General features: G+C 39.1%; 1 protein-coding gene across 1 annotated transcript in view; it reads left to right on the top strand.

The window, feature by feature from the left end:
- The first annotated feature begins 1,232 nt into the window (after positions 1-1,232).
- parn (poly(A)-specific ribonuclease (deadenylation nuclease)) overlaps positions 1,233-21,215 on the top strand; it is a 131,763-nt gene continuing 111,780 nt past the window's right edge. Inside the window, exons 1-5 of the mRNA XM_060840529.1 lie at positions 1,233-1,309; positions 8,440-8,517; positions 9,749-9,828; positions 11,902-11,969; positions 12,839-12,920. Coding sequence (XP_060696512.1) covers positions 1,291-1,309; positions 8,440-8,517; positions 9,749-9,828; positions 11,902-11,969; positions 12,839-12,920 — 327 coding nt within the window. The 5' untranslated portion in view covers positions 1,233-1,290. The remainder of the gene's footprint in view (positions 1,310-8,439; positions 8,518-9,748; positions 9,829-11,901; positions 11,970-12,838; positions 12,921-21,215) is intronic.

Here is a 21,215-nt window from a genome sequence, read left to right as displayed (position 1 = left end):
AGACAATTGTGTGCAAAGTGATTCAGCTTCTTTCAGTTAGAGCACTACTTTTCCTATTCGGACATGCTTCCTTTTCTATTGTTTAGTCTTCTGCAATATTTACAATGCATACTCTACCCATGTCCTTCAAAATATGCATATAAGATTCTGCTGGCCCTTATATGAATGTTTCTTTTGTTAATTTCCTTTAGATTGTTCTAATTAAGCCTTGGCTATTTTTCAGCATAATTCAAAGCCTTGTCCATTGTCCCATTAATAACTCTCCAGCTGATGATTGACAACAGAGCTTGAGCACACGAGTAACTTCGTTGAGTGTTTCTGCTGTCTGAGCTGAGCTGAGATCTGAGCAGGATCTTTAGGCCTAAGACAATCTTATCAGATTGATAATTTTCAGCATACTGGAGCACTACCGTTTTAAGAGAGTGTCCTTACATTGCGAAGCATTTACATAGACAGTATCATCAGAAGTGCAGATGTAAGATTCTAACTTACAGAGTTGTCATTTGCCAGGACAAATGAATCAAGAGTGAACATGTTGAGCATATATAGTCACGACATCAGAATTGAAAGTGTTGGAGAATAGTACTTGATGAGAGAGAGGGATTATTTGCAATAAGCTAGCAAGGGTGCCAGCTAGGAGAAGGCGAGGTGCCGTTCAGTGGGGATAAGGTCACATGAGCGGGATATTTGCATGGTTTTTCTATTCTTTAGAAGAAGCATAAGAATACAATACACTGCCTCAATGTCAATTGACAAACAGTAAAAGTAGCTGAAAATGTGTTGCTGGTTAAAGCACAGCAGGTCAGGCAGCATCCAAGGAACAGGAAATTCGACGTTTCGGGCCAGAGCCCTTCATCAGGAATGTCTGGCCCGAAACGTCGAATTTCCTGTTCCTTGGATGCTGCCTGACCTGCTGTGCTTTAACCAGCAACACATTTTCAGCTCTGATTTCCAGCATCTGCAGACCTCACTTTTTACTCGAGAACAGTAAACGTACCCCTTTTTGGAAAGCCATAACTAAGGGTGACTTAAGTCACAAAACTTATAAAATTAAATAATATTGCATTTAGATATAATGATAGCATAAGATGATTTTAAACAAAAATACAGATGCATATTAATCGTGAACTTATACTGCTCTGAGGAGACAGAGTTCTACACTGAGTGATCCCTAACCACGTGTTTGACATGTTCACCGGATGTGACTGCGTTGTCGAGGTTAAAGGTCAAAGGTTGATGGTGGCGGTGTTGTTCCTGTGTGTCGTGTGTGTGAGGTTTGTCTGAGGAGCTATGGAGATCACCAGGCAGAGTAAGTCCGACAGGGGTGAGCCTCTGGGTTATCGGCTTAGCACGGCAGTTAGGGAGTGTGGAGAGTGCGGGTGCGATGAAGCCCGAGCTGTTAGGGCCATTTTGGAGGTAAAGCTTCATTCTGGGTGTCAGGCCGGAGAGTTCGGGTGAATCCACAACCCAGTGTGGGTGGGTGGGAGGGTGGATGAGGTGGGTTCTAAGGACTTGTTGACGGGGTTTGGTGCAATGGGGAAAGTGAGAACCTACCCACGTCTGTCCCTGCACATGCGAACTGGCTGCTCGCCCCAGTAGAGTCAACGTTTGGGAAGTGCAAGCTACCCGCATTTCTCGTGCCTCAATGCTCTTTAGCCACCAACTGAGCAGCTACTGTAAAGACTCTGCTTGATGTTTCCACCCTTTTTACATTTGACTGTACAAAGGGCAGTTGCTGAACCAGACTTCAACCTTCATTGCACCTACTGTAAAAGAAAGATATGCTGTTATATAACGTTTTTTCACAGTCTCAAGGCATCTCTAAGTGCTTTGTAGCCCACTGAGCATTTCTTGGTGTGTAATCTTTGTTTTAATCTTCAGCGTTATGTGAAATTCCTCTGACTTACACTTTGTGTAAAGCTGATTTTTTTTTATTTGCAAGTAAGATGTATAATGTCGCCTGCAAATACTGGTTGGAGGAAGTGAGGACTGCAGATGCTGGAGATCAGAGCTGAAAATGTGTTGCTGGAAAAGCGCAGCAGGTCAGGCAGCATCCAAGAAACAGGAGATTCGATGTTTTGGGCATAAGCCCTTCTTCAGGAAGAAGAAGGGCTTATGCCCGAAACGTCGAATCTCCTGTTCCTTGGATGCTGCCTGACCTGTTGCGCTTTTCCAGCAACACATTTTTAGCTGCAAATACTGGTTCCCAAGTTATTTTGTTTTCTGCAAATACCAAATCTGAATCAAAGGTGCTGCTGTAAGAATTTTTCTGGTTTTTATTCCACTGCTGAAAATCTTTCTTTTGATCATTTGCTTTGAAAAGTTTAATTATCAAACTGTCCACTTGCTCTCTTATTTGCACATATAGACTGGATAATGTTTGATCTGAAAAATGCAAAATAATGAATGGATTGTAACATTTTAAAAATGCATTGACATAATGCCACTCATGATCTTGATGACTTGAAGTGCTTTCAAGTAACTTAACTAATTCTGAAATATAGTCACTATTGTGATATAGAAAAGATGGCAGCCAATTTGCACACTGACGTCCTACAAACTGTAAGGAGACAGTGGCCTGAAAGTCTACCATATTATCATTGAAGGATTCATGTTGGTGAGGGCACTGGGCAGACTACCCTGCTCTTTGAAATAATGCAATGAGATCTTTCTCACTCATCTAAGAGGGCTGACAACCTCTCCAGTCAGCAAAAGGCTGGCAGAACCATGGATGCTGGAAATCTGAAACCAAAAAAAAGCTGTAAAATGGCAGCATCTGTGGAGAGAAATCAGAGTTAACATTTTCAAATCCAGTGATCTTTCTTCAGAACTAGACTTAGTGTTAACTAGGACAAACCAATAATCTCTCTCTGATTCAGGTGAGCATATTACACTTTGCTCTGCAGCTGAAAACAGAGTCTACTTCTTTCCTTCACGAATGTTATGGTAGAAATAGCTGAGCATTGATCTGGTATTTGGTCTGAATATTATGTTTTCTTGACACTTCAATAAAATGAAGGTCAAATTCCTGCTTGTCTTGAAATAATTGCTCTAATATTTGAGTTTCTGTTTATCTAGTAAGTTGACAAGATGCTAGTGAGCCATTGCTATGATGTAATACATTTTGAAAATTTCAAGGATTTTTCTATGCCTTTGTAACTGGTGGAGCTGGAAATCGATCTAAATGTTCATTTGTTTGGCTTAAATTCTTATTGTACAAATTGGCAAACCTAGTTTCTACCCTGGGAAAAAGATGTTAGCTATTCACCAGTTGCCTACCATATCATGATTTTATAAACCACTATAAGGTCATTCCTCAGCTCCTGATGCTCCAGGGAAAATAGCCCCAGTCTCGTCAGCATATCCCTCCAACACCAGTGACATCCTTGATAGAATTCAGAAGCTTTATCTGTACAAGTTTAACATCTTCCCTATAACAGCAGGACCAGAATTGGACACTGTGTATTCCAATAGTGGCCTAACTAATCACCTGTACAGCCACAACATGACCTTCCAACTCCTATGCTCAATACTCTGACCAGTATAGGCAAGCATACCAAATGTCATCTTCACTATCCTGTCCATGTGTGACTCCACTTTCAAGGAACAATGAACCTGTGCTCCAAGGTGTCCTTGTTCAGCAACACTGCCCAGCACCTTACCATTAAGTGTATAAATCCAGGCCTGATTTGCTTTGCCAAGATGCAGCACCTCACATTTTGTCTAAATTAAATTCCATCTGCCATTCATTTGCCCATCTGATGGATGTTAAGATTGAGACTGTGTTTATGGCTTTCAAAATCAAGCAATCAATCATTATGGGTGCAATGCAAGAAAATGGTGTTGAGGTAGAAGATCAGCCATGATTTCATTGAAGAGTTTGCTTGGAGGACTGAAAAGCTTACTCCTGTTTTTATTTATTTTGTTCTTACAATTTCTCCTTCCGTGACTCTGGAATAGTTTGTCAGATGACTAAAATCTTGGTCCAAGAGGAATGTTTTAGGAATTTTCATAGATTATAGGTAAAAATTCCAGAGCTTGAAGTCTAGATAACCGACGGCACAACCATTGTTGGAATAGTTAGTCATGGCCGATCATAAGAGGCTAGATTTAGAGTACAGGTATGAGTTATGGGAGGTTAGAGGTGGAAGCAGAGGCAAGTCTATGGCTAAAGGATGAGAATCTTTTAAAATTACCATGTTACTTGACTGAAATCCAATGTAGGCCAGTGAACATTGGGGTAATAATGGTATTGCCAAGTAAGTTCTCTTCTCTTACTCACTTTTGGAATATTGTGTGAAGTTGGACCATTTATCAATTGGCTCCGTAAAACTGAAAACCACTTTTAAGGATGTCACAGTATGACACACGTATCTCATTGCATTCAGATACAAAGGTTTTCAAAATGGAATTAGACGAACACTTTGCCTTTTCTTTTCATCCATAATAGAAAAAGAATGAGATCATCATCATTTTCATTTTGAAAGAGCTTGTTGAGCTAAATGGTATCTTGTGCTGTGCTATCCTGTGATAATTGTTAAATGGATAATTGATGCCATCTAGGAAAGCCAGGACTGAGGGGTGACCAAATAATGACTTGAAATCAGCAAAGGCCTAGAATAGCTATTCTCGAGAATATAACACAAAAAATGGTTATGAGGAGCAGAAAAGTGTAAATGAAAGTGGAAAGCAGCAGAAATGCTCAAGCCCTCAAATACCAAGGTCAAATGATAGAATAATATTTCTTTTAAACTTAAGAACATACCTAAATGCATGTAGCATTCACACCATGATACATGAATTGATGGTGCCAGGCGAAGTAAAAGAATTGATTGGATTGGAAGTATGGAGGCATGGCCGCAGGGTGACCTTGGGAACAGAATATTAAAGGATATTCGGGACTTAAGAAAGAAAAGCAAAAAGGGAAAGGAGGTAGGGTAGAAGATGTGATCAGAGTGTATTAGTGAGAGAGACTAAGCTCAAAGTAGAATCTGTTTGTGTGGAATTGGAAAAACAGAACGGGGCAGCAAATATTGATGTGTTTTATAGGTCACTAATCACGAATGGTAATGGTGTACACACTACAAGTCAGGAAACTAGAGACACATAGAGTGAGAAGAATGCAGTAACCGTGGGTTTCTACAATCAGTATCTGGTCTGGATGAGTTAAATGCGCACCAGTACTTTGGAGGAAAGATTTCTGGATTGTGTTTTCGACATTAAACTTTGAGAAGCCAGCAGGGCATACACTATTGAAAGTGTAATATTATGCAATGAAAACAACTAATTAATTTTGCTATTGAGCATTTATGGAATATTAACTGTTATATGATAGAATTTTCCATTTATCCAGTTTGTAAAAATGATATATTTAAATTTGAAATTAGTACCTTCAAATCAAGGGTGATTATGAAGGTATGAGGTCGAAGTTGATTGTAATGTATTGAGGGAAAAAAATACATTGAGATTTGACAGAGGAGAGCGCACTGTCCAGTATTGGAAGAATAATACATAATTCCTATAAGGCAGAAATACTCAACGGGAAAAGAACTGCCATGTATAAGAAGAAGTAAAAACTTTAGTATTATGTCAGAGGAACAGGTTCACAAAGTCAGCAAAAACAGTTGTAAGTCTGAGGATTGTGATAATTTTAGAATTCAGCAAAGGAGGATAAAGAAAAGATGAATATGAATAGTAAAATTTTCAAATATGATTGTTTAAAAGGAGAAGGTTAGCAAAAACAGATGTATATCCATGAAGACAGACACACCCTGAAATGATTCCAATCCAAGGTTTTAGTGAGAGTGTATAACTTAAAAAAAAAGTAGTTTTGGACAAATTGATGGGATAGGCCCAATGACCTTCACTGAGTTTTGAACACGGCTTGTTGATTCAAGGATGCGTTGGCAATTATCTTTCAAAATCCCATTCTACAATTGTGCCTACAAATTAAAAGGCTGAAGATGTAATTCCGCTACTTGAGAAAGGAAGGCAAGAGAAAACGAGGAACTACAGAGCTGTCAGCCTGACACGACTGGTCTTGGAAAATGCGAGAATCTATAATAAAGGATGTCATCAAGTCAGATGTACAGCCCAGAAACAGACCTTTCGGTCCAACTATCCATGCCGACCAGATATCCCAACCCAATTTAGTCCCACCTGGCCCATTATCCCTCCAAACCCTCCCTAATGGCTGCCTCCTACGCTGTAGGGATTCTGTGCCTCCTTGAAGAGGGAATAGGCAACCAGTTGATTTTTTTTTTCAGGAAGGTGCTTGAAAACCTACCATATGGAAGGTTAGTCAACAAAGTAAAAGTGCATGGAATTAGGGCTAATACACTAGGCTGGATTGAAGATTGCTTAACAGGCAGAATGCTGATGGAAGGAATAAATTGATTTATTATCTCATGTAACAAAAGTACTAGGTGTTTAATATTACTTGAGGGATTTGTCTTGAAGGATTGTCGATTGAGAAATTTACTTGCAACTGTTCGAAATTCCTGGACTGGTTTCTTTTAAAAGAGGTCATTGAAAGTTTACTATGGTCATTGGATGGAGATTTTCTTCAAGTATTCTTACATGCAAAGAAATGGCATGACTGGTAGTTTGCACTCGACCCCGCTGGTGGTGTTTGAACAGTGGCTAGCTTGAGGGTATGCTTGCTTTGTTCAGTGGAGTTAACTGAAAGCTAGTTAACAACCAGTGCTGCTAATCTCTTCCATTTCTGTAAAGAAAGTCTTCTAGATTAGTTCAGTGTGAAATCTTTTTATTCTTTTGAATGAGCTTCTCAAGATGGTATTTCCTGAGTAAGACTTCGGAGACCACTATGCATAATTAGTGACTTGCTCTGTAGCTATGGTACACATTGTGAACAGAATCTGGAACAACCTATGCTTCTTTTCTTTACCTTCAAGAATAACTCATTGACCAAAGTCTTAAATAAGAACCACAACAACTGCAGATGCTGTAAATCAGAAACAAAAACAGAAGTTGCATGAAAACCTCAGCAGGTCATGTAGCATCTGTAAAGAGAAATCAAAGTTAGGTTAACATTTCGGATCTGGTGACCCTTCCTCTGAGCTAAAGTGTCTCTAGCTTTTTTGGAGGAAAAGAAAATCTCTATAGATTATTTTCTCTTTTCCTGAAACGTGTATTCTGGTGATATTTAATAAGCATTTATACTTTTATGTTACTGACAGCAACATTAGGTTAACATGCACATCTTTGTTCCAAAAGTTTACTTTTGACAAATCCATGAGTGGTTTTTCTCAAGAAACCTGGTTTATTAATCTTTTTGCTTAACCTGATATACGTAAGGTATCTTAGTAACTGAAAATTTTTGTTTGCTGTGACCTGTGGAGTTGTAGGAATGAAATGACAGCAGACTTCCCCAGCCTTGGCTGTCCTCCATACAATACTCCAGTTTTATCTAAACTGTTCTGTACAATTGAAGCAAAACTACTTTACTCCTCTATGTAAATTCTCTTGTAGAGAAGTGCCAATGCACCTTCTGAATCACTTGCTGCACCAGCTTTCAGTGACTTGTTGAAAAAGTCTCTCTCCATTCAAGCAATACTGTACACCTCCATTCCTGCAATGAAGTGGATAACCTCACACTTATCCACGTTGTATTCCATCTGACATGCCCTTGCACGTTCACTCAGCCTAACTAAATACCCCAGAAATCTCCTTGTATCCTTGTCACAACTTACACTCTCACCAAGTTTTGTAACATTTGCAAACTGGGAAATATTGCAATTGGTCCCCAAATCCAAATCATTGATGTAAGTTGTGAAACACGAAGAATGGATAGCATAGATGAAGAAAGGAGATTTTCCCCTGCCTGTGCAGACTAGAACCGAGGGACAGTGTGTCCAAATAAAAGGCAAGCCTTTCAAGATTGAAAAATTTATTCACCCAGAGGATAGTGAATCTTTGTAATTCTCTACAAAGGCAATGGAAGCTTTTTATGCCAATTGAAGATGTGGATTGTTCATTAGCTAGCTACGAATAGCATAAAAGCATTGAGAGCATGGGAATGTAGCATGGAGGATGCGTTGCATAGATTATCTGTCATGACCTAAATTGGTGGAGCTGATCCAAAAGATGGAATAGCCTACTCCTGTGCTTGTGTTCCTAGTTATGAGATAGAGACCACAACTAGATATGATCATCACTGATAAAGACGTTAAGCTCAACAGGATCTTCTCTAATCTAAAATGTGGTTTGTATGAAGAACTCATGACCACATTGATTAGCAGAGGTAATTAGCACAGATGCATTTAAATGAGGTCTGAAAGAAACAATTATAAATTTTATGGAGTGAGGTGAAGATGAAAAAGGATAAGGTTGATGCATCTCAAACTTTGGAGTGACCCTATTGGACTGAGTGGTCTGCACTTGTATTATAAATAAAAATTAATTGTGGTTTCTCAACAGATTTTAAGGAACGCCTAAATCTAATATATGAAGCTATTGAAGAAGCTGATTTTCTGGCAATCGATGGAGAATTTTCAGGTAATGATTGGATGCCCAATAGTAACATGTAAAACCTTTTTTTTCTTCTTTATTGTTTTGAGAAGAAATTTTAAATTTAATAGTTTCCTTGTGCATAGTTTCAATGCCCTGGTAACTTGTATAGACTGAATGAAACAGTGTTCTCCCTACATTCGTATATTTATTAGGTTAAATGGTCTCTAATTACAGCCAGCAAATGCTTTTGTTACTGAGTAACTGCAGGTTTTAAATTGAAGCTCAAGAACTGTTAAGCAAAGGTGAGTATCCGGCCAGTCACTGGTCCATTGGCATAATGGATCTTTATTTTTAACCCATGTGCACTAATATTGGAGGAAGTTTGTAGAAACTGCTGAGAGGGTTTGTAACTGGAATTGTTGAAGGTATACGCGTTGTCACTACGAGAACCATTGGGTTTCTTTTGATGATATAGATAGTTACTCTAGTGATTTCAGTAGGGAGTGTGGAATCCAAGTAGATCATGTGAGGAATAAAGAAGCAGCATCAGATTCATAGGTGCTCTTGTCTATAAGCCCTAGGATAACTCGAGTTATTCCTGAGGTTATAGTGTGCATGTTTCAATGGACATGTTATCATTGCTTTGTTTAGCCATGCAAAATTGAAAACTGAAGCTGAATTGTGAGAGAGAAGCATGCTTTTCAGCCTGGTTGAAGTTTAATTCAGGTGTCCAATGTTTGATCTCATTATGTGCTCTTATGAGCTACCTCTGGTGGAGTGGAATATTGCAGTTTATAGGGAGCATATGTGAACCGTTGGACCATTGTGAATTTAAGGTCCGAAGCAGTCTGACCAGTGTTTGGGATTAATATGTCAGAGATGAGTGAGAAGAATAATTTTGATTGCAGTAATATTATCAGCTGTTACACCAGGCTGTTTGGTATTCCTCCAATTGAGGTGTTCGTCAGTTGTACAGGTTTTTCAACCCCATATTCTTGCAATTTGCCCTTCTTACAATTAGCAATGAGAAGTAGTGATCTGCATGTTGCAGAGATGCTGTCTCCCTCTGTTGAATCCAGCTTCAAAGACACAGCTGGGGCATTGGAGACTTTTTTTAAACACATCATTATTACAGGTAAGCTTGTGTCGTTCAGTGTTACATGTTGCTGTTATGAACTTCAACCTGAAATGAAAGAGATGTGAGGTCTTAACATTTTGTGACTATGGTAGTTGTTGTTACCTAAAATTGGACCACACTCTTGTTGTTTCATTTTAGGAATAAGTGATGGACCTTCAGTGACCACACTAACAAATGGCTTGGACACACCAGAAGAAAGGTATCACAAGCTGAAGAAGGTAATCTAGACTTCGTGTGATTTTAAAAAAAAATAAATTCTAACCAGAAGACGTCCAAGTTTGCAGGTTGTGAAGTAGAGCAAACTGATTAGTTCATAATGCAGCCTCTGAAATTGTGCATGGTGAAATATGGGCTTGGGTGGAAGAGAACAGGATGAAGTGATGACAAGCTCTTCTTTTAAAGAGTGTCATTGATGGAAATTATGGAGCTTTTCAATTTTATTGTTTCCCTAAAGAAGGCATGTTTTCTCATTATGTTGGTAGGGGTGGTAGTTGTTTCCAGAAGTTGTGGGAAAGAATCATAATGAAGAGTATTATGAGTAGGTTCAGTGACTTTGTTGGGATAAAAAACTATGTTCATGTTCTACTGAATTGCTGTGATACATATTTCACAGTGATGAAATGATTGTATCCCTGATGAAATCGTGGATGTACTATGGTATGTGTATTCACTTAACTTGTGTGCTACACAAATAAGGGAAAAAATACGTTTTATTCTGTGCATAAAGGTACCTGCCAATAGCCTGAAATTTCACATGTTTATGATGCTCTCCAAATATCTTGATACTTTGCACAAAGTAGCAAGTGGACCGACTGATGTTGTCACTGTACATTTGATTTTCAGACATTTCAGACAATGGCTGATTTAACTGCATTTATACTTTGGCATATGTAGAATAACTCAGGCTGGGCATGCATTAAAATGTAAGTGAGAGTAGAAAATTTTTCCATAACTTGTACACATGCAAACCTGAAAGTTTTCCTTTTGTCTCCTGAGACTGGCCCTATGAGCAGATCCCAAATAACGTTTTAACAATCCAAGTTTCTCAAATGAAAAATGGACAATACCTAGTTATTTGCTAGGTGGGTGAGAGACAATGGCTATCTTTCAATGACTGATGTTAAGATGTTGCAAAATTTACATGCAGTCTTGTGTCCTGATATGATCTTCAGGCCAGAATTATGGCATTATTTCACACAGGAAGTAAAATATTTTGTATATTCCTGAAAATGTAAAAGGATGTTTTGTGATTTCTTAACCCAGCAGTTTTAACTTTGCATCTTTAGAATCATTCGAAGCTGAGGGCAGGTTCTTTGACCTATCAAGTCTGACCGACATGTGAGAAATCCTTAACATTCAATCTAATGTTTACCAGCACTTAGCACAGTGGTTAGCACTACTGCCTCACAGCGCCAGAGACCCAGGTTCAATTCCCGCCTCAGGCGACTGACTGTGTGGAGTTTGCACATTCTCCCCGTGTCTGTGTGGGTTTCCTCTGGGTGCTCCGGTTTCCTCCCACAGTCCAAAAATGTGCAGGTTAGGTGAATTGGCCATGCTCAATTGCCTGTAGTGTTAGGTGAAGGGGTAAACGTAGGGTAATGAGTCTGGGTGGGTTGCGCTTCGGCGGGTCGGTGTGGACTTGTTGAGCCGAAAGGCCTATTTCCACACTGTAGGTAATCTAATCTAAACTCAGAATCCCCTGAAATTAGCCCATGGTCTCGAATGTTAGGATGTTCCAAGTGCTCGTCCAGGTACTGGTTCAAGGATGTAACCACTTGCTGAGGCAGCAGCATCTGTTGCTGCTTATTGCAGAGTTTTGATTTTTATTCAAATTTATTCTATATGGCGATAAGAATATTTGTTTCCTTTTGTGCTGGAATTGAGGGTTGTCATTGTCTGAAACCGTACACCTGTTTTTCACTTCTGTCACCTGGTATCGTAGCATGTCAAGTTGACTCTAGCATGTCCCATTGTAAAGTGAAGTCCATTCACACTGTTGCAATTTTAGCACAATGGCCAATTTCAAACTATCTATCCCAGTACATCAATGTAATATTTCCATTTCCCAGTTGGCTGGATAAAATTGGCAATGTGATCCCAGTTAGCATCATAATTAAGAGCATTTAAATATGAATCCTGAATTCATTGCGACTTGGATGAAGACTTCCTAGCTATATTTGTATATAGGGAAATGTGTTTGTGGGGATAATAACTAATGAAAAATTATGATTAATTGTTAACAATCAGTGACATTCTAGATTCAAAATAATAAAATGTTAATTTTCTTACAGCATTCCATGGACTTCCTGCTTTTTCAGTTTGGACTTTGCACGTTTAAATATGATGCTGCAGAGAACAAGTGGGTTTACTTTCATAATTGTGTTTAAGTTTAGCCAACACTGAGTTCCTGACAATTATGTAACACTCTCTTCCTGTATTTGAGGACCTATGCCGAAGTACAGATCTATAGGTACTACGTGTCCTCCAGCTAACAAACCAATGGTAACTGAGTATCCAAGTATCAAACCCATGTTTAGTTGTTTCTATAATGATGGGAGCAGCAGATAACTGTATTAGTGTGTCTTGCCACCTGACACACCCAAAGTTAATGCATACAGCGTTAACTGTGTAGTTCAGCAACCCAGTGAAGCTAAGAGAAATGTGACTCCAAGCATTTAGACCCAATCAAGTAAAGTTGGTAGATATTCTTCCCTAAAACTTTTGGTAATTCAGATTAGTTTTCACAACAATCTGAAGTTTTTTTGGTCACCAATATTGATGGATTTTTTTTTAATCAGAGCTTTATTTAACGATACATGTTTTAATGGTTGGATTTGAAGTCTGGATTAGAAGTTCAGCAACATTAAGCATTATGCTGTGGTAGCCCATAATTACAAAATGTAAGTAAGGACTTACATTTTTTTTTCCCCCAAAATGTTTTAAATACACGAGTCAGGAGGCTGTGCTCCAATTGGTCATCACACATCAGGAAAGAGATGATGACTTTTCGAGGGGTGCAATGGACATTTGGTAGAAAAGTATTAAAATTTTGAGTGTTAAATTACAAGAATAGGTTGTATAAGTCTGGTTTGTTCCCGTGAGTGCAACTTCCTTCCTGCACAGCAGATAATGTCACAGCTGATCCTTTTCCCAAAAGAGCAATTGTTGACATGGATAAGTAGTACTAAAACACAAGTTTTTACTCACTAATTTGTTTTTGCTCTGCAGGCACATAATGAAGACCTTTAACTTCTACATATTTCCAAAACCACTTTCTAGAAATTCACCTGATGTTAAGTTTGTTTGCCAGGTAAGGAAAACATGTAGTTGGTAAAGTGGTCATGCTGTGGGTGAAGATAAATATCCTGCAGGAATACTGTAGTGTGTTTGAATGCACATAGGAAAGGCTTACTTTGCTCCTTTTTTATTTGCTATGCTGCAGTGTGAATTATGGCAAAGTTTAAACCGTCCTGCCCCAGTAACTTGCTTTTATTTTAAGCTGTTTAAAGTGAAGATCTTGGCATTCTCTTGAATTCATTAGGAAGCCAACAGGCTTCATATTTCAAAATTCAGATGGAAATGGTTTGTTTTTCCTCCATGATTTATGCCCTTTATTACATCTAGAATGCTTTGAAGTATTTAATGTGCAGTTTCATTATTCTTGAAGGGCTGTCATTTATCTGGGCAAATAGGGTAAACTTGCAAGTGAGAAATTGCAGTCAACTGAAACTGCACCTTCTGGATTTACACATGGTTCTGTTGATACATTTGTTCACACTTGGATTCAGTTAGTATGGATGTAGGTTGGACGAACAGTTCAACCTCCTTAAAATTTATGAATTTGTGAGCTACCTTGAAAATAAATTCAAGCAAAATGGGCACTTTAACGTTAACAATAAATTGAATTCAGAATGTTTGGCTTTTTAAAATGTTGACAAGTAAAATCTGATTTTGCTAAGTTATTTGAACTTTGAGGTCTTATACGTAGGTCGGTTGCACTTTTGTCTTAGATCTTCAACCCACAAATTTTGAATCAATCTCAGGACTTAAGGACAAAAGTCGAAGTTGATATCCTTCGCAATACTGATATGCCATGTAAGTAAGCTGGGGCCCAACCTACTCTCCAGGTGGATATAATAGATCCCATTTTTAGGAAGGACAGGAAAGTTATCCCATCTTGTTTCTTGTGCAGTCTCCGAGATTGAGGGTGACTATTGTTCTGAAATGGGTGAGAAATTCAATATGCAATCACTGACTCTGCCACGTGCAAGGTGTGAGTTGTTTGAATGATCGAGATTGGAGGTGTGAAGAAACTGCTAATGATTAGACTTCTCTTCTAAACTTTGAAGTTTCTCTATATATTTGGTTCCCCCTTGGATGACCCCTCTCCATTTCGGAATATCAGAAGTCAGGATCTCTCCTGAATCGGCAGGGCTGTTTGACCTCTTCAGAAACTTTTTAAGGACATCTTTAGGACATGGTCATCTCCTGCCATGACCAAGTTCCAAACAGAACAGTTGCTTCAGAGGTTTTGTGTCAGACATTCGAGTGAAATGCCCCAATCCTTTTCATGCAGTGAAAGTTGGCTTGGAAGACTGTTGGGACTGCCTTTCTTGCCCCTGGACTGAGTGTCTTGTGAAGGCACTGCTGGTGGTGCATCTGTTACTTTGAGATTCTTGCTGTGTGGTCATCCAAGTCTGTAGCATATAAGAGCTTGCTGCTACCCAGTAAGTATTGACTATTTAGTCTTCAGTTTTTTGAGATTCTGATCCTCAAATATGTTCTTCTTCTATCAGCTGAAGGCTGAGATAGCATGTTGGAAATTATGATGAAGTTCTTCTGTGTCCGCTACCCAGAAGAGGCTCCCAAAATGTGGAAAATTGGCTCTAGTAAGTCCCCTACTATTGAATAAGTTATCCCCATGTTGTCCTTTGAACAACATCACAAAAGACAAATTGCCTGGTAATTATCACATTGCAGTTTCAATCACACACTTGTTCGAATGCACATGTTAGCCATTTGGCCCATTGTGCCTGAGCCGCCTCAGAATGAAGATCCTTACTAAGTATCGTTAGAGAGCAAAGAGCATTTGTTTCTTGTCAAATCTGAATGCCCTCAGTCATGATCCTTGTGCAAGTGTATTCTTCCTACTTGGGAATGCTTGTGATTTTGAATACATATATCAGACCTCTTTTCAGACTTCTCTTCCTCAAGGAACACAGTCCTAATTTGTCCAATCTACATTACTGAAATTCCTTATCCATGGAACGATTGTCTGAAGCTTGTCTACGTTCTTTCTGACACCTTCACATCCTCCTGAAGTGCCATGCCCAGAATTGGGCCCAGTACTCCAGCTGAGGCTGAACTCGTGTCTTACTCAAGATCAACAGAATCTCCTTGCTGTTGCTATTAATTAAACTCAGATTCTGAATGTATTTTTACCTGCTACGTTTTTAATGACCTTCAGGTCCTTCAGTGCTCAATTCAATGTCCACATTTCCTACAGTGCACCCAGTGACTCACCATCAAAAGGGCTTCCTTGGTTTCAAAGCACTGTGGAATGTTCTGAAATAGTGAAATGTATTCCATAGATACAAGTCTTTTTCATGACTGTACTGAATTTCACTATCTTGTAATTTTTTTTTGCCTGTACTTGTTTTCGTAACATTGATTCTTTTTTTTCCTGCCCCGTTTACAATTTCTGTCCATTGAGTACAGTGAATTCAGGACAGTATTTAAAAAAAGACTTTGTTTGTTTAGTGAAATTTGAGACATTTTATAATTATTGATGTCAGCTTGGCTCAGTTAGGGATGTAGAATCAAAGTCAGAAGGTTGTGGAATTGGACCCCTGCACTAGAATACAAAACTTCAGTTGACTTTGCTGAGCTTTTACTGCTGAGGCAGTATTATATTTGTTGGTAGATTCTCGCTCTCGTTCTCACAGTTAATATTCATTTACATCAGCAGAAAAATAAAGGCAAAAGAGAAACTGTTCAAGTCTATTATGACTTTTCAGAAGATGCTGCAAGTACTCAGCAGGTCAGGTAGCCATCTGCCATGTATCTGCAGCATATTTCTGTTTGTTGCAGGTTTCCAGCATCTGCAGTACTTTTGCCTCTTGTCCTAAAGTACTATTTTTACCCCAACTACACCCCCTTGTCCACAAAAGCTCTTTAGTGCCCCTCTTTAATTCTTCCTTTGGCTCACAAGTTGTTTTTCTTCTATGATTGGGAAAAAAAATGGTTTGGAAACATGATTACAACCTGGAGGCTGATAGCTGAATCAAATCAGCCTCCTAATATCAGTATTCAAAACAGAGCAAAATTAAAACCTTCAAAAGATATTGATTCCTAACCAAACTTTCTGAATAACCAGACCAACACTTCAAAAACACTAGATGCCAGGTTTATAGCTTAAACAAAAGTCTTAACAATGTATTAATAATACAGTAAATTTAGCAGAAAACATTTAAACCAAGAAGTCATCTAATGTCTATGATTTAAACTCAAAGTTTGTTTTCAGCCCACACCCCCTGTCTCAAAAGACATGCAGCAAAACGCAGATAAGTGATTTCTGTTTGTTTTTAAAAAAAAAGTAACAAAATGGGCCAGAGTAATTAACCAGTTTCAACATTGAATTGTTTCACAAGTACATGGGATTCTCTCCAGATTTTCTGAAGATGTTGATCAATGTCACTTGCTCCAGTTCACTCTGAAGATTCAATAATGCTTCTGTTCTCTAAACTTTCAATAGCTGATAATCAGAGGTTAGGCAGGGAGATTTCAAACATTCATGCTGTGGCATCAATAGCCAAACCCACAGTTGAGAAAACCCTGACCTCTTCCCCTTCAAGTTCTATCTCCGATGTGCTGGAACTAATTCCCAGGTAGCAACCATTGTAACTGGCCAAACAATTACTATCTGGTTAAGCCTTCTTTCATTCCAGACTCAATTACAGTACTTTGTTCAATAACCAACCTGCAATTAACCTTCATTCCTGGCTTCAAAAACAAATAAAAGCTTGTTTGTTCTTTCTGTCTCTCCTTTTTGAACACTGCTGACACTGGTCACCTTTCAGCTGTCTGCTTACACTTCACTGCTCCAAATGAAAGTGTTTTTTTTAAAATGAAAAATCAGCAAGGGTTCTAACAGTTAAACTGTCTGTTTGAAGTGCAGGTTGGTAATAACGGATTGTAATGCAGTATCAGACCAAGCCCATTCTTATTACTATCTCCTGTGTTCATGCACATGATTCTCCAGCAGGGGTCACTAAATAGGAATTTATTTTGCAGTCTCTCACTCCCATTTTGAGACTTTTCTTATGTTTGAATGAAATGTTTGCACAATACCTCACTGTAATGATATTAGCTGACTTAATTTGAATTTTATCTCATTACAACTGCAAATTAAATAGAGAATAGTTGCTGCCCTGGTATTGTCAGCCAGTACCTTGGAGAGGTTAGACAGTCTTGTGATCTACATAAGGAAAACTTTGAGTGGTTCATAACTAGTTAGTTGTACCAAAGATGCAATTATTAATGAAAAACACAACTATACAATTATTTTATTTAGTTTGGGGTTATTCTTATTTAAATGATTTTTTTTTCTCCATTTTTTAAATACTTGTGTGTATGGATGGATTGCAGTCGAGTGATTAGTATGCCTCTGTGTCTTTGTACCACACTTGCTGCATTGATTTGTAAAAGTATGTCAATGAAAACCCAAATGTGTGCAATACTGCCCATTAATCAGTGCTAGTATGACATGTAGGTAGCTAAGAACTGACAACTGATGGTTGTAGAATCAAGTGTGATGTTTGCACATTCACCGTGTCTGCGTGGGTTTCCTCTGGGTGCTCCAGTTTCCTCCCACAATCCAAAGATGTGCAGGCTGGGTGAATTGTCATGCTAAAATGCCCATAGTGTCCAGGGGTGTGAAGGTTAGGTGCCTTAGGGGTAATGCAGAAGAATAGGGGCAATGGGACTGGGTGGGATTCTGTTTGGATGGTCAGTGTGAACTTGCTGGGCTGAAGGGCCTGTTTCCACACTATTCTATAGTTCATTTTGTTGGTACTATGAATACTTTAATTGTCTGTATTTTGTACCTTTTTTTTGTATAATGGTTCTGCTATTGTAATTTAGGGACCTGCAAAGAAGGGAAATAAACCAACAGGTCATTTTGAGTATTTTCTGAAGACCAAATAGACAGATGCTTCAAAATTAAAAAAAAATGGATTAACGATGCAAACAATGGATATGATAAACATTAAAGAAACATGGTTACAAGAACATCTAAGTTGGGAATTTAAATATTTAGGGATAGTGACTTTAGAATGGACAGGTAGAAAGCAAAAGCTGGTGTGGAAATGGAGTAAGTATGATAAGAACGATTCAACATCATCCAAAAATCAATTTATTTATATGAAGGTAAGAAAAAAAGGAGAAAACTACACAGGTGGAAGTAGTCTATAGACCTCTGAGCAGCTATTTTGTAGGACAGAAAATAAAACAGGTGGTGAGTACAGTATGTAAAATGAAGCAGTAAATTATTCACAAATAACTGAGTTTCTCAATCTACATAAAATGTAAAGGCAGACAAACTCTGGGCATGTATGGGGCTGGGATATCATAGCAATTACATAAACTGGCAGCTTAATGTTCCAGGAGACAAATGCTACAGGATGGACTGAAAGGGGAGGCAAGAGAGGAGGGGGAGCGGCATTACCTTTAGTAAGGGATAGCATTACAGCTATACCGAGGGAGGATATTACCGGAAATACATCCAGGGAAGTTAGTTGTTTGGAATTGAGAAATGAGGAAGCAATGATTACAATCTCAATAAAAGGTATTATAGATACCCTAATAGCCAGCGGGAAATTGAGAAACAAATTTGTAAGGAGATTTCAGTTATCTGTGAGAATAAGAGAATGGTTATAGTGGGGAATTTTAACTTTCCAAACATTAGACTGGGACTGCCATAGTGTTAAGCGTTTAGATGGAGAGGAATTTAAGTGTACAAAGTTTTCTGAGTCAGTACTTGGATTTGCCTATCAGAGAAGGTGCAAAATTTGATCTACTTTTGGGAAACAAGGCAGAGCAAGTGACTGAAGTGTCAGTGGGGGAGCACTTTGGGGCCAGGAACCATAATTTTGTTAGTTTCAAAGCAGTGATGGAAAAGGATAGACTAGATCGTACATTTGAAGTTCTAAATTGGAGGAAGGATAATTTTGATGGTCTTAGGCACAAACTTTCAAAAGTTGATTGGGGGGAGATGTTCACAGATTTAAAAAAAAGGCTAGCTAGGAAATGGGAAGACTTCAGAAATGAGATAGCGAGATTCCAGAGACAGTACACTCCTGACAGGGTGAAAGGAATGCTGGATGACTAGAGAAATTGAGGGTTTGGTTAAGGAAAAGGAGGAAGCATATGTCACATCTAGACAGAATAGATTGAATGAATCCTTAGATTATAAAGGCTGTATAAGTATGCATAATGGGGAAATCAGGAGGGCAAAAAGGGGACATCAGATAGCTTTGACAAATAGGGTTAAGGAGAATCCAATGGGTTTGTACAATACATTTAAGGTCAAAAGGGTAACTAGAGAAAGAATAGGACTTCTCAAAGATCAGCATGCAGCCTTTTGTGTGGAGCTATTTACTGTGGAGAAGGATATGGAAGCTATAGAATGTAGGGAAATAGCTGGTGACATCTTGAAAAATGTCCATATTACAGGAGGAAGTGCTGAATGTCTTAAAACACATTAAGGTGGATAAGTCCCCAGGACCTGATCAGGTGTACCTAGAACTCTGTGGGAAGTGATTGCTGGGCCCCTTGCTGAGATATTTGTTTTATTGCTAGTCACAGGTGAGGTGCCAGAAGACTGGAGGCTGGCTAACGTGGTTCCATTATTTAAGAAAGGTGGTAAGGACAAGCCAGGGAACTATAGACCAGTGAGCCTGATGTCTGTGGAGGGCAAGTTGTTGGAAGGAATCCTGAGGGATAGGATGTACATGTATTTGGAAAGGCAAGGACTGATTCGGGATCGTCAACATGGCTTTGTGCGTGGGAAATCATGTCTCAAACTTGATTTGAGTTTTTTGAGGAAGTAACAAAGAGGATTGATGAGGGCAGAGTGACGGACATTGTCTATATGGATTTCAGTGAGGCTTTTGACAAGGAGACTAGTTGGCAAGGTTAGATCTCGTGGAATGCAGCCATTTGGATACAGAACTGGCTCAAAGGTAGAAGACTGGGTGGTGGTGGAGGGTTGTTTTTCTGACTAGAGTGCCACAAGGATCGTTGCTGGGTCCACTACTTTTCTTCATTTATGAAAATGATTTGGATATGAACATAGGAAGTAGTAAGCTTGGCAGATGGCACCAAATTTGGAGGTGTAGTGGGCAGTGAAGAAGGTTATCTCTGGCCCTTCTGATCAAGAACCCATTGTAATCAATGGGCTGAGGAGTGGCAGATGGAGTTTAATTTAGATAAATGTGAGGTGCTGCATTTTGGGAAAGCAAATCTTAGCAGGACTTATACACTTAATGGTAAGGTCCTAGGGAGTGTTGCTGAACAAAGAGACCTTGGAGTGCAGGCTCATGGCTCCTTGAAAGTGGAGTCGCAGGTAGAGAGAATAATGAAGAAGGCGTTGGGTATGCTTTCCTTTATTGGTCAGAGTATTGAGTGCAGGAGTTGGGAGGTCATATTGTGGCTGTACAGGTCATTGGTTTGACCATTTTTGGAATATTGCATGCAGTTCTGGTCTCCTTCCTATTAGAAGGATGTTGCGAAACTTGAAGGGGTTCAGAAAAGATTTACAAGGATGTTGTCAGAGTTGAAAGATTATAGCTATAGGGCAAGACTGAATACGCTGGGGCTGTTTTCCCTGGAGCATCGGAGGCTGCGGGGTGAGCTTAGAGATTTACAAAATCATGAGGAGCATGGATTGGATAAAGAGACCATCTTTTCCCTTGGATGAGGAAGTCCAGAAATAGAGGGCATAAGTTTAGTGTGAGAGGGGAAAGATATGAGAGTCCTAAGGGCAACATTTTCACGCAGAGAGTGGTGCGTGTATGGAATGAACTGCCCAATGAAGTGGTGGAGGCTGACACAACTGCAACGTTGAAAAGGCATTTGGATGGGTATATGAATAGGAAGAGTTTAGAGGGATGTGGGCCAAGTGCTGGCAAATGGGACGAGATTAGGTTGGGACATCTGGTTAACGGGGGCAAGTTGGACTGAAGGGTCTGTTTCCATGCTGTACATTTCTATAACTATAAATTGGCAAAGGTAGTCATGAGGAAAATTCAGTGTGTATTTGGGACAAGATGCTGTGAATCTAATCAGGAATTAGGGAATTGGATCTTGTAATGTATAATAAGGTGAAAGTGGGAATATGGCATTGCGATAGAGGATCAGCCATGGTCATAGTAAATGGCAGAACTGGCTTGAAGGATTGAATGGCCTACTGCTGCACTTCAGTCTATGTTTCTGATCCTACATCTTGTAATTCAGATTCTGGCAATCAGTGAGGAATGTCATTGGCTAGTATTGTATCACTAACGAGCAGATAAATAATTTGCTTAAATAAAACCTAAACTTACGT

This window comes from Hemiscyllium ocellatum, chromosome 20, assembly GCF_020745735.1.
Source record: "Hemiscyllium ocellatum isolate sHemOce1 chromosome 20, sHemOce1.pat.X.cur, whole genome shotgun sequence".
In the NCBI taxonomy this organism is placed as follows: domain Eukaryota; kingdom Metazoa; phylum Chordata; class Chondrichthyes; order Orectolobiformes; family Hemiscylliidae; genus Hemiscyllium; species Hemiscyllium ocellatum.
The sequence above is the reverse complement of the archived record's forward strand: the minus strand, read 5'-3'. Positions and strand labels throughout refer to the sequence as shown.